We start from the raw sequence: 14,125 nt of genomic DNA on the forward strand, positions 1-14,125 counted from the left end.
AGGGCATGGCAACCCCTACTCCAGTATTTGTGCCTGGAGAATCCCGTGGACTAGGAGCCTAGCAGACTACAGTCCATAGGGTCACACAGAGTTGAACACAACTGAAGCAGCTTAGCACGCATGCACAGTATGTATAAATTTATTTCACTGGTTCTGTTCTCAATAATGACTCTGTCCATACTTCTACCTGCAGTGCTTGAAAGTTTGTTATTCCCCTATCATTACAATATTTAATATTATTCAGACTTCGGCTTTTTGCCAGGCTGGTGAATATTAAAGGATACTTTGGTTTTTATTTGCATTTACTAGTTTCATAGAGCGAAGCATTTCTTCATTTCTTCACTTGCTAGCTATTGGATTGACATTACTCTGACTGTTTTTTTATTTCATTTGCCCATTTGAAAAAAAAAAAATAGCTCCTTATCATTTTTGTCTACAGTCTCTTTGTAGAGGAGACATTCTTACTTTGATGTAGTGAAGTGTATTGCTTTTTTACTTTACAGTTTGAGGTCTTTTAGTCATGATTAATAAGTCAGACCTCACTCAAGAGCCTAAAAATATACTTTCACAGTTTGTACTGTTGGCTTTTAGTTCTACCTTTTTCATACATGTCTTTAATCAACCTGGAGTTCACTTGCGGATATGGTAAAGTATGAATTCAAGTTTATTTTTCCTGTATAGTGAGTCAGTGTTACCAGCAGCAGCTATTAAGCAGTTCATTTGCACACTACTGGTTTTTGGTACCACTTCTGTTTATAGCATGTGCCTAACTATAGTTTGGCCATTTTTGAGTTGCCTATTCTGTACTATTGGTCTAATTGTCTATCTTGTGATAGTACCACACTCTTAAAAACATTCTTTGACTTTTTTTTTTTAAACATAGATGATTATGTCACCTGTTAAAAAGACATCTTTATTTCTTACTTTTCAACTTGTAAGCTATTTATTTCCATATTTTGTAGTATTTGGCTAGTGTCTCCACTACAGTGTTAAATAGATATGGTCAAAGTAACATCTTTGTCTCATTTCCAGTCTTAGGGTGAATCCTTTGAGTCTTTCACAATCAAATGATGTTAATTGTAGGTTTTTCATAGATGTCCTTTATGAAATTGAGGAAATTCTATTCTACTATTAGTTTGCTGAGAATTTTCTTTTTTATTATGAATGGCTGTGGAATTTTGTCAGTTACTTTTTTTCTGCCTCTATTGAGATGATAATAAGATTTTTCTTTTTTGCTTTGTTTGTAGAATGAAATGACACTGATTGTTTTCAAATGTACCAACCTTGCATTCCTGGGGATACTGCTTTTCCTTACAATGGTGTTGCTGTATTTATTTATTGCTGAATTTGACTTACTAATATTTTATTAGAGAGTTTTTTATTTATGAAGGATATTAGTATCTAGTGTTCTTTCCTAAAACATCATTGGTTTAAAATCAGGGGAATGTTGGCCTCAGAAGATGAGTTACGATGTGCTTTTCTGTCTTCAATCTTCTGCAAATTTGTATAGAAAGAACTTTGTGTAGAGTTTCTGTAGAACTCGCATTATTTCTTCTCTAAATGTTTGGTAGAATTTGTCTTTGATGCCAGGGGCTAGGGGCTTTTGTGTGGCTAGGTTTTTAACCTATGAAAGCAATATCTTCAATAGCTATAGAACTATTCAGGTTTCTTATTCTTGAGCATATGGATATTTTTACCATCTAGTTTTATAAGCCATAGAAGCTGTATTCATTATGGGAGTGTCTCACTAATTATTTGAAAATCATTCTATCTTCCTTTTAGAAGATAGAATTCTGTCTACAGAATAAGACATTTTGATAGGATACTTCTTTCCACTTTAACCTTTTCCATGCTCTGTACTGATCTATGTCTTAGAACTTTATTTTATTCCAATTTCAACTCACTTTTATATCTGCTGGTATCTTTGAGATAATTTCAGTCTCCATTGATTCCTTTGTGTCTCTGGATGGATTTGGTGGCTTTTTACTTTTTCGTGTAGTGACATTCAATCATAATTACTTTGCCTTATAAAAGTTTTGCTTTTTAGTCTACTGTCTATTTGTTTCATTCTTCTTATTCGAAGTCTAGGGAGGTTGTTATTCACTTCCTTTAGAGTATGACTTGACTATATTGGTCACTTTTGAAATAGTTACTCTTCAGTCATACTTCAAATATTATAAATGAATATCCATTCTCCTTATCAGTGACATTTAATTAACTGAGGCTCTGTACTTATTACTTGCTATTTCTTGAAAGTGTCGATAAATTTATTTTTTAACAAGTTTCTTTTGAGTGCCTCATTCATTTGTAAAATATAGTTTTGTTTTGGTTTTTATAATATCAAGGAAATTGCTTTAGTAGTAAAATTAGAAGGAGAGGAAAGCTAAGAAGACATTAAGATGGAGGTTATTTCTTAGCTATTGGTGGTAGTTTTGTCAGCCAGCAGCACTTTTTTTTATGCTCTTGCTGAGAAAACGATCGGTTAAAACCAAAATGACAATTTTTGAGACTTATTTTTAGTCCAACAATAATATGTATCTTGAATACTTAGGTCACTCATGCATTAAACATATAAAATTTAAAATTTTAATAAAATTTTTTAACTATTATTAGCGTTAAGTGTTCATATAAGATTTTTACAGATAAATTGGCAGTAGAAGTGTATGTGTAGTCTCCATAGTCAACTGTGGGGGTACATTGCTTCTAGTCTGACTTTTAAGGCAATATTAATGTCATGTACTTACTTACTTCTAGGGAACCTCACCATCTCCCCCCTTGGCCTTTGGCTCTCCTGATACATACAAGTGAAGCAGTTCTGATGTTGGCCAAGGATGTGAGAGATATGGGCTACAAAACTGAACTGCGATATTGAGGTGGGCTAGTGTGAGGACTGGTACATATGCAAGTGTCTCTTAGATCTTTTAGTAAAGCGAGTAAAGTGGTAATCAATGAAAGTGCCTTGAGGTATTAATAAGTGCCTACTGTAATTTTTTTTCACTGCCTATTTTCATCTCTTATAGCTGATGTGATAAGACAGGCCTGAGATGAAACAATTGGGAAGTACCCTTTGCTAGATCAAAGGAGAAGAAAAGGGTGAGAATAAGGAGCCAGTCACTAGGTTTGTCTTATCTAGTACTGAAGCTTCAGGAGCAAGAGTAGTCTTTTCAAGCCTCATGGAAAGTCTAGCATCTCACTAGAGTTAAAAAATAGGGATTTGGAGTCCCAGCTTTAAATGAAGATAAAGATACATCTTCCTATATGATATATTTAATTGTTCAAGGATACGGGCATCTAAATTCATCAGTCCATAATAACATGAATAATAGTAGTCAGCCTCATGGTGGGGCCTTTGAATTTTTTTATACTCATTTGCATTGAAATATATGTGCTCATATTGTTTACCTTCCTGCATTTTACTATATATAAATGGTCCCTGTTTGAGTTATACAGGATGCACCTATTTTTATCTACTCAAGAAGGTTGCTCCTACAGTTCCCTGAAATGTGAAAGTATGGGATTGGATGGGGAATATTTAAACATTTATAAAAATAAATGATTATAGTTCAAAATTTCAAGCTAAATGATATGGAAAGCTAAATACCTTGAATCATTTACTCAATGATTTACTCAAAAATTTACTCAAAAATTTCATTTTGTATTGGGATCACAGGTACTGCCTGTTTGTTGTAAAGTTAAAACATTGCTTGCAGAGAGTAAGTTATCTTATCTTTGTGTTGAATATGCTGCGAAGTCGCTTCAGTCGTGTCCGACTCTGTGCGACCCCATAGACGGCAGCCCACCAGGCTCCGCCGTCCCTGGGATTCTCCAGGCAAGAACACTGGAGTGGGTTGCCATTTCCTTCTCCAGTGCATGAAAGTGAAAAGTGAAAGTGAAGTCGCTCAGTTGTGTCCGACTCTTTGCGACCCCATGGACTGCAGCCTACCAAGCTCCTCTGTCCATGGGATTTTCCAGGCAAGAGTACTGGAGTGGGGTGCCATTGCCTTCTCCGGTGTTGAATATAAGAGGCAGCAAATACAAGAGGCAGCTTAGATGAAAGCAATGGTTCTGAAACATTTTGATATTGAGATCTCGTTACAATCTTAAACATGATTGAGGACCTCAAAGAGTTTGTTCATATGGATTATATTTACTGATATTTATCATATTGGAAATAAAAACAAAAAATTAGAATATACCTTTATTAAATAATTTAAAAATAACAATAAGCCCACTGCATGTTGACTAAGCATATCGAGTAGATAGAATTCTAAGTTGAGCTGTAGTGAGTTTTACCCTTCCTTTGGGTATGTATGGAACTTGTGACTTGTTTCTATTTGGTAGAGTATGACAAGAATGATGAGACAGTCACTTCTGTGTTACATTACATTGTGTGAGACTCTTAGACTGAAATCAGAGATTCTTCTGCTTGCTTTAAAAAGTAAGGTATCGTGTTGTGAAAGGGCTGTGAGAGGATCACATGGCAGGGATCTGTGGGGGAGTCTCTAGGAGCTGAGAGCATCCTCTGTCTGATGCACGCATGTGCTCAGTTGCTCAGTTGTGTCTGACTATTTGCGACCCTATGGACTGTAGCCCGCCAGGCTTCTCTGTCGATGGGATTTTCCTGGCAAGAATTCTGGAGTGCCTAGCCATTTCCTTCTCCAGGGGGTCTTCCCAATCCAGGGATTGAACCCACACCTCCTGCATTGCAGGCAAATTCTTTACCGATAAGCCACCAGGGAAGTCCTTCTGTCTGATAGCCAGCAGGAAAATGGAGCCTCATTCCTAGAGCCACAAAGAACTTAATTCTGCCAACAATCATGTGAACTTGGAAAGGGACCCTGAGCTTCAGAAAGAAACGCAGCCTGGCCATCACCTTGAGTACACCCTTTAAATCATGCTGGGCTTCCCTGGTGGCTCAGCTGGTAAAGAATCCACCTGCAATGTGGGAGACCTGGGTTCAATCCCTGGGTTGGGAAGATCCCTTGGAGAAGGGAAAGGCTACCCACTCCAGTATTCTAGCCTAAAGAATCCTATGGACTGTATAGTCCATGGGGTTGCAAAGAGTCAGACACGACTGAACGACTTTCACTTCACTTAAATCATGCTGGAACTCCTGGCCTAATACAAAGTGTGAGATAATAAATACATGTTTTGTTAATAAGCCATCACCAAGATTGTGATGATGTGTTTTGCAGCAATATATAACAACTATTTCAATATATTAAATGAAAGTATAAATAAAAGCTAGTGTTTCAAGTATTGCAAAAAGAAAAGAAAAATTTAGTGAGAAAATTGGTGTTATTTTGCATTTTTTCATATCCCTTTAATGTCTGATTTAGTGGAAGACAGCTGAACACTTTTATCTCCTCGTATATTCATTATCATTAGATATCACATATACTGTAGCCTCTGGAAAACCCCACTGTACACCCATGAGAGAATGAAAGCCCAAAAGGCAAATAGTATTTTAGTGTTATTATGAATATAGTTTGGCTCTGCAGATTCTCTGAAGGAGTCTTGGGGATGCCCCCTGAGGTCACTAGCACTACAGTTTTGAAAATTGCTAGACTAGGATTGCTAGACTAAAGGTAAAATTTTTAGTAGTCTCCCGCCTTATCACCAACAGAGTATTTAATTATGTATTGACAGGATTGTAGAGGATAACTCAAACTCTCAGTTACCTTACCTAATTTTTGTTTGATTTCTGATTTTGTCCTTGAGTTTGTCTATGCTCTGATCGTCGTGATAAGCAAATACAAAAGATCTTTGCTGAGTTTGCTTTCTAAGAGGAGTGGTGGGACTAAGTTTAATATACAGTGAGTTGGGATAGAGGTTTTTCTTGAAATAATTCTGGCATCTTTTGACCGTAGCCTTTATTTGCAGAGTTGCTGCAGCCATTGAGAAATTTGGTTTAAAACTCAGGAACAGTTTTCAAAATGTATTTTTTAATTTGTAGGAAGTTTATAGAAATTTTTATCTTTAATTATGTATATTCATTTTTGTATGCATGCTATATTTAATAATGGCACTAGTGTGTATTTCTCTTAAGTGTTTTTGTTTTAATTTTGTGTGATCTCTTTTATCCTTGAAGAATGAATTAGTCTCATGCATCTCAAGATAGCTCAACACATGATAAATTGCTGCTGTCCTAAGATTTGGAATACAGTTTGCTATTAGGAGTATTAATATAGAATCGGGTGGATTTCTTCTTTAGTAAACTGTGGCTACTCTAGTTTTTTTTTTAAACTAATAATGCAACAAAAATAGATAATGTAGAGAGTCAAAATTGTTATTACCTATAACCAGCTATTTCTGTTTCTATGATATATACCCGAGAGATGCTTGTATATATTATTTGACACAGTTGGAAGTTTTGTGGTATGATTTGAAGCTCTTTGTCTGGAAAGGTCTTTCAAGGTTGGTTTGAAGGTTATTGGTGGAGCAGTTCTCACTGTGCTTGCCTAATTACACAGTGCTTGAACTGGAAAATTAAACTTAAGGGTGACCTCCCCTCTCTCCTGATGCAGCCCTCATCCATTTCTTTCTTTTCTTATGTTTCCACCCGAGCATTTTTGTTTGTTTGTTTGTCTGTTTCTTAGATGTTAGCTCTTAACTTGTTTTTTCTCAGTAATATTTTCAAATTCTTATCAAGTTTTCTATTTCTCTAATCTTTAAAACTATTTTAGTCTTCCTTTTCTCTGTGTGAGAGTTGATTTGTGTTCATAGAGCAGGATTGACAAATTTTAGTTACATCCACCTGGAAAAGTGTAATATTTTTTCATACAACCAAGACAGTAAGGGTGCAGAATATATGAACTCAAGATTGTTGTGATGTAAAATAACTTTTTCACTTTAGTGGTATAGATCTGAAATTCATTTGTATAAATTATTTGACATGCTTGAAAGTTTTGAGGTTGATTTATTATTTCTGTCTGGAAAGTGGTAAGACTCCCATTTCTTCTGGTTGACTTTGCTTAATAAGAATTGGAGTCATGTGAATAGGGAGACTTACGAAAATTTGATTTTTTTTCATTGTGGTGTTTCCCCCTCTGCCTAAATGTATTTTGACCCAGTGCTTCAGTGCACCTTAGTGTTTTGTTCTCTCAAAAAAAAAATATGAGGTTTGGTGGTTATATTTATATCTAAGGCCTAAATTGGTCTTTTACTTGTATTTTCATATTATCTTTTCTTTTTTGCATTCTGGGAACACTTATAAATTGTAAAAGTAGCTTACATTTTAAATGAGAGCATCCATAGGAGTTTCTGAATAACAATGACATGGTGGTACTCTGTAAGGAGTAAGAGGTGATTGCTCATTCTAACTTTGTCACCAACCACTAGGACCAAAAAAAAAAAAAGCATATCCCTTTCTGTAAAGTGAGGAAGTTTAGATCTTGTTTTAAATGTAATAGAATACCATTGTAGGCTTTAAATATGGGAGTAACATGGTATTATTTATATTTTCATAGGATCATTTTGTTATGTAAGAATGGTTTGTAGGAGACAAGTATTAATGCAGAGAGAAATTAGGCTATCGAGGTAGTCTAGGAGAGAGATGTTGGTGACTTGAGCTAGAATTATAGTAACAAGATGGATGTTGTTGGACTTGTGTTACATTTTGAAGATGGAGTTGAGACAATCTACTACTGATAGATTGAATATATGTGGTGGAGTGTGAAAGAAAAACATTAAGGAAAACTCCTAGTGGTGTTGTTCCAAGAAGGGAACAACTAAGCAATTCTGTTTGGCCGTGTTATGTTTGAGATGACTTTCTGACTTCCATTTGTTGATGTCAAGTTGATGGACACATGAATTTGGACTTTGGAGTTCTAGGACATATGAGTTTAAAGTTCTCAGGAAAGGTAAGGGCAAAGGTATAATGTGTAAAAGATATTTAAAGCCATGGGATCTAAGTCACTTAGGAAGAGTAATTAGATTAAAGAACAGAAGCAACCTACAACATAGTCACAATAGAGCCTTGGACAGTTCCAACATTTAGAGATTAAAGGAGAGTAGTAAGAGTCAGCAAAAAAGGCTGAGAAAAAAAATGCCACCAAGAAAAGAAGAAAATGAGGATATGTCTCAGGAACAAAGAGTGAAGATGGTTTAAGAACTATGGATGGCATAGCATCAGTGTCAAATGCTAGAGTGAAGTTGTGTTAAGAAAAGAACAGAGAATTGTTTTAGAATATGGCAACATGGAAGTCACTGATGAGAGCCATCTCAGTGGCATATTAGTGATGGAAACTCTATTGTTATAGATTGAGAAGAGAATGTGAAATGAGGAGGTAGACATAGCAACTGTTGACAACTTTTTCAAAACATTTTGCTGAGAAGAAGAGCATAAAAATGGGGCAGTGCCTGGAACAGAATATGACATTAAGGGAGGTCCTTTTAAGATAGGAAGTAATCTATTAATCCAATCCCTGGTGACTTACTTCACACATAAAGTAAATATTGTTCATTGCCATTACAAGTATTATTCAAGGAGAGTGAAAAAACTGGTTTGAAACTCAACATTAAAAAAACTAAGATCATGGCATCCAGTTCCATCATTTCATGGCAAATAGAAGGAGAAAAAGTGGAAGCAGTGAAAGATTTTTTTTCTCCCCTCTTAGGCTCCAGAATCACTGTGGACTGTGACTGCAGCCATGAAACTAAAAGACACTTGCTCCTTGGAAGGAAAGCTAAGATAAATCTAGAGAGCATATTAAAAAGTAGAGACATCACTTTGCCGACAAACGTCCGTATAGTGGAAGCTATGATTTTTCAAGTAGTCATGCATGAATGTGAGAGTTGGACCATAAAGAAGGCTGACCACCTAAGAATTGATGCCTTCAAATTGTGCTGGAGAAGACTCTTGAGTGTCTTGGACTGCAAGGAGATCAAACCAGTCAATCCTAAAAGAAATCAACTTTGAATATTCATTGAGTATTCAGCTGAAGCTCCAATACTTTGGCTACCTGATGCAAAGAGCTGACTCATTGGAAAAGACCCTAATGCTGGGAAAGATTGAAGGCAAAGGGAGAAGGGAGTGTAAGAGGATGAGATGGTTAGATAGCATTCAGTTCAGTTCAGTCGCTCAGTCGTGTCCGACTCTTTGCGACACCATTAATCGCAGCACGCCAGGCCTCCCTGTCTATCGTTAGCCACTCACCAACTCAATGGACATGAATTTGAGCAAACTCTGGGATATAGTGGAGGACAGAGGAGACTGGCATGTTGCAGTCCATGGGGTTGCAAAGGGTCGATACAACTTAGCTGCTGAACAAAAGCAACAAAAATTACTAGAGCAAGAGGGTTCTAAAATAGAGTTAATAATAAGTAAGCTAGATATTTTAGGAAGGAGTTAGTAAGAAAAAAGGAAGCTAGGTGGAAAACTGCTAGAATTGCTCTTTGTTATGTTATATTTTAGTTTCTTTTCTACTTTCAAATTTGGTGCTTAAACAGATTCACTCGTAAGTAGCTCTAGGTTCTCTGATTAGTATTGATTTCTGTCCATTTCTAAGGACCAAGAATATCTAACTGGATTTTTTAGTTGGTAGAATTGGATCAAAAATTTTGTTTGCTTGCCTTCTTCCAAGGGAGGAAAGAGGACTTATGAAGGAAGCTTAGGGATGTCTGCTCTCAGTCCATTTTCATAAGCTAGGTCTGGGTCCTATAGTGCAAGTGATTTCAGGTAAAAGAGCTGTTTTACATAGAACTATTTTGAAGCACAGCATTACAAGGGGCGAATCTTCCAATTCCAGATGACAGAATATATAACACAGAGTCAGTCATATTATTCTTCTTAAAATGTTGTCTTTTATTGACTTAGAGGCCACCACGCTTTCCTGATTTCCTCCCACCTCTGTGGCTTCTGTTCATCTTTATTCTTTATGCTTCTTCTTTATCTGATGACAGTGTGGAACTCAGTTTCCTGGTGTACTGTCTTATGCTTTTTTTTTTTTTTTTTTTTTACCATTTTGAACTTTCTCTGGGTGATCTGATCTGCTTGCTTGGTTGAAATCATTACTAACATGCTGATGCTTCCTGAATTTATATCTTTGGCTGAGAACTCTTTTCTGAACTCTGGAGTGACATATCCAATTGCTTACTTATTTGTCTTTCTAGCTATCTTACATGCTCCTTAAATTCAGCAACTCATCATCTTCCCCTTTCCTTTCCCTCTGTCTTAGGAAATGTTAAGACTCTCTGCTTGATTACTTAAGAAAGACATCTGAGAGTCATTTTTGATTCCTCTCTTGACCTTCATACACCACCTTCCACCCCTGTGGCAAATTGTCATTGTGTCTTGTTAATTTAACATCTACTTTTTGTCTTCCTCTGTCCCCATTTTACTGCTACATATAATTCAGGCCAACTATTATCTTGCTTTGGCTACTTTATTAGCTTTCTAATTGATGTTCTTGCATCCACATGTGGTGAGATAATTTTTTGGTGTATTTATGATGTCTCCAACTCCTCCTTTTTTTCATGAAATAATGAGTAGAAGGAAATTGTATGAAAGAAATGAAGTGTGTATATTCAATATCGATATCTTATCTTCCATCATGATGGAAGAGAATAAAAACAGAAAGAAAGGGATTGTGGATGAGAAGTCTTGGAGGCCAGTATTATTGCACAGTATTTCATTGTCCCCCTTATTTTGCTAAAACACATTTATAGTTGTGCCAATGATTATCATTTTTCATTTTCATATAATGACAATATGCAGTCAGCATTTCTTTCATGAAGAATCTATGGATACTTGGAATTTACTAGGTAGTAGAGTGCCTTATGGAGGCAGTTTGCAAGATGAGGTTGAATGCTTGGAGTCCCAAGGCTATCATCATTTCTGTATGTGATTCCCAGACAGTGGAGCTATTAGAAGTGGAGTTGGACCTTATTCATATGGCTCTTACTCCCTGAAGTTGTAGTTGTTTCCAGTTGTTCTCTTGATGGTTATCAAGGGAATATTTACTCAGAATGAGCAGTCCTAATACTGAAGGAACTTACCAGACTGTATTTTCTGAGATCTTGGTTCTCTTTCCTCTGACAGATAGACCTGTTGGGTGTCAGAGCAGACAATCACTCTGGATGTTTTCATTCTGGAGTTTAAATCTAGAATTGGTACCCTGTAGCCTAATTCTTGAATCTGATAGAAAAGGTATTCCTGCTGTTACCAGCTTGTAAGTGTGGAGACTGCTCTGGTAAGCGCTGCTTTGGACTGTTGAAGCGGCCCTGAAGTCCTTCTCCTAGCTGTACAACTTGGTTACAGCGCAGTGGGGTTAGCCCTCATGGATTTGGCCTAGTTAGAGGTATCAGGGAGATGAGAATGATGGTGGGACTTCATACATTTGTGGATGCTTTCACTGTTTTTCCTTTCCTTTCTGAATTAGATGGTAGAAACTCTTGAGTCTGTTCCGCTGCAGTGATCAAAGCTAGGGAGACTGGATACAGAGTTTAAGCTCCGGGAAGTGCTACAGAATTTTTTTTTTTTTTGTATCTCAGAAAACAACTGAAAACAACAGTATCAACACATTTTAAAAAGCTGATTATGAAAACTGCTGTAGGTGTTTTGAACTAAACTCATTTCTGATTTTTGTATGAAATCTTTAGACTCTTGCACTTGTTTAGGTCTGGGCTACTCTTCCTCTATTTATTTCCTGGATGTACTATGTGGTCCACCCTAAGTTGAAGCACAGGCCAGTTTACATTTATTGAATGTCTTTTCTTTACTTTTTTTGTTAGAAATTTCATCTTCTTCCTATTTCTTTGCTTATTTGTTATCCCTTAGGTAAATGGTTTCATGGTCTTGCCTCAGGGGCATATTTACAATGCAAGACTTATTTGCAAAGCATATGAAGACACCTTGTTCTCTGGACCGTCTTTCTTATAAGCCTTAGATTTTTATCAGATGCTTCAGAAAGTCAATGGAACAAGAATATTATAATAGAAGAGACAGTGCAGTTGTTATAATTATATAGGTAGAACTACAAATCTATATTTTAAGAAAATGAAAGATTCTTTTAATGTTTCAGGGATTTTTCTTATGGATTCTACATGCTATATAACATAATTTCACTAACTGATTAGTAATATTTAGATGTTTCCATGTGTGTAGCATTTTAATAGAAATACTTTGGTTCTCTTAAATGTTAAAAATAAATCCAGACATGTTTAGAACTAGACATCTTTAGAACATAAAATTTAAATATGCCATAAGTGTTTGTGCCTTAGACACATGTACTGTTAAGAAGAGTATAATTTCCTAATTTTTATTCATTTATCTAATTTTTGAGTTTGCGTTCAACTTCTTAAGATATCTCACTTACTGACACTAGAAATTTGTAAACCAAGATTCTTAAATATTAATAATTTTAATTGAAGACTTATACTTCAAATATTTTTGAAGATAATGTAAAGAAGTGAGTGCTAAATTTTGTTTTCTCATTCATTTGGATTTTCATAGTACTAATTAAGCAGTTCGACTGATTACAAAATTTTAAGAACTTATTGATAAAGAAGAAAACAGACACAACAACTAATTTGTTGTTGTTTAATCACTAAGTCATGTCTGACTCTTTGTTACTCATGGACTGTAGCCTGCCAGGCTCCTCTGTCCATAGGATTTCCCAGGGAGAATATTGGAGTGGGTTGCCATTTCCTTAGGAGAAGGCAGTGGTACCCCACTCCAGTACCCTTGCCTGGAAAATCCCATGGATGGAGGAGCCTGGTAGGCTACAGTCCATGGGGTCGCTAAGAGTCGGACACGACTGAGCGACTTCACTTTCACTTTTCCCTTTCATGCACTGGAGAAGGAAATGGCAGCCCACTCCAGTATTCTTGCCTGGAGAATCCCAGGGACGGTGGAGCCTGGTGGGCTGCCGTCTATGGGGTCGCATAGAGTCGGACACAACTGAAGTGACTTAGCAGCAGTAGCAGCCATTTCCTTCTCCAGGGGATCTTCCTGACCCAGAGATGGATATAGCCAATCATGTGAAAACTAATAATCTAGTATTTGATTTACTTGAGCATTGCTAAGCAAAAGTTTATGAGCTAGCATCATGCTTAATATATTATGGTTAAAGATTTCACTGTAATTATAGAATTCTCCACATTACATAGTTTACATTTTGGTCTTTCTTGTGGATAGTGTACCAAAAGCTACAGTATAATGGAAAACAATTCTGTGATGTTTTCACCCAGAAGTAGTCACTATCAACATTTAATTGTTTATTCTCCTAGTGTTCTCTCAGAATTGAAACATTTCAAAAGTTTTTGCTACATACTATTTAATATTTCTCAAAAAGGTTCTACCAGTATACAGTCCTGACAATAAATGCGGTTTATTTACATGACCATTCTCTGACTTTCTGGCCAATACTTTGCCAATTTCTTAGGCAAAATAAATTGTTATCATTTTTAGTTGAAAATTTGAGATTGCTTTAAAAAGGTTGAACTTTTTAGTGTTGATTGACTCTTTTCCTGTCATCTTTAATGAAATTGCCTGTGCTGCTTAAAGTTTCTTAACATCTTCTTCTGTGGGAACTCTAGTTAACACTGTTATTTCCATTGAGGAGCTACATTTTCTAATAGATTGGCCACAGAGAAAACAATTGCTACCACCTATACCATTTGTGAGTGTTAATGCCTCTGCAGAACTAGATGTAAGTATGGAACTGACCTTACTTGAAGGACATTCTGAATTTATCTCATTTTTGCAGAAAAGGGTAAGCATAAGCATTTTATCCCTTCAACATCTAATGAACAGAGATATAGAACTTTGCACAAAGAAATCCTGTAAATATTTGTTGCATAAATAAATATGATGAATAAAAGGTACCTAATGCTATCGTTGGGCTTCCCTGGTGGCTCAGTGGTAAAAAAATCTGCCTGCAATGCAGGAGACCCTGGTTTGATCTCTGGGTTGGGAAGATCCCCTGAAGGAGGGCATGGCAACCCACTCTAGTACTCTTTACCTGGACAATTCCGTGGACAGAAAACCTGGTGGGCTACCATCCATAGAGTCGCACAGAGTCGGACATGACTGAAGTGACTAAGCAGCAGCAGCAGGAACGTTATTGTTAGAATCTTGGTTCCAATAATTTGATTCCTTAGATAGTTCATAGTGAGGTTACTC

At 36.3% G+C, this 14,125-nt stretch overlaps 1 protein-coding gene across 35 annotated transcripts in view; it reads left to right on the top strand.

The window, feature by feature from the left end:
• The window catches only part of RIMS2 (regulating synaptic membrane exocytosis 2), a 629,392-nt gene that overhangs the window by 256,418 nt on the left and 358,849 nt on the right, over positions 1-14,125 (top strand). The window contains exons 4-5 of one of the 35 annotated variants that reach the window (XM_081502240.1): positions 7,694-7,707; positions 10,599-10,626. The exons of the other annotated variants lie outside the window; for them this stretch is intronic. Coding sequence (XP_081358366.1) covers positions 7,694-7,707; positions 10,599-10,626 — 42 coding nt within the window. The remainder of the gene's footprint in view (positions 1-7,693; positions 7,708-10,598; positions 10,627-14,125) is intronic. 35 annotated transcript variants of the gene reach the window in all.

Source organism: Giraffa tippelskirchi, chromosome 6, assembly GCF_054371585.1.
Source record: "Giraffa tippelskirchi isolate mGirTip1 chromosome 6, T2T-mGirTip1v1.2.pri, whole genome shotgun sequence".
NCBI lineage: Eukaryota > Metazoa > Chordata > Mammalia > Artiodactyla > Giraffidae > Giraffa > Giraffa tippelskirchi.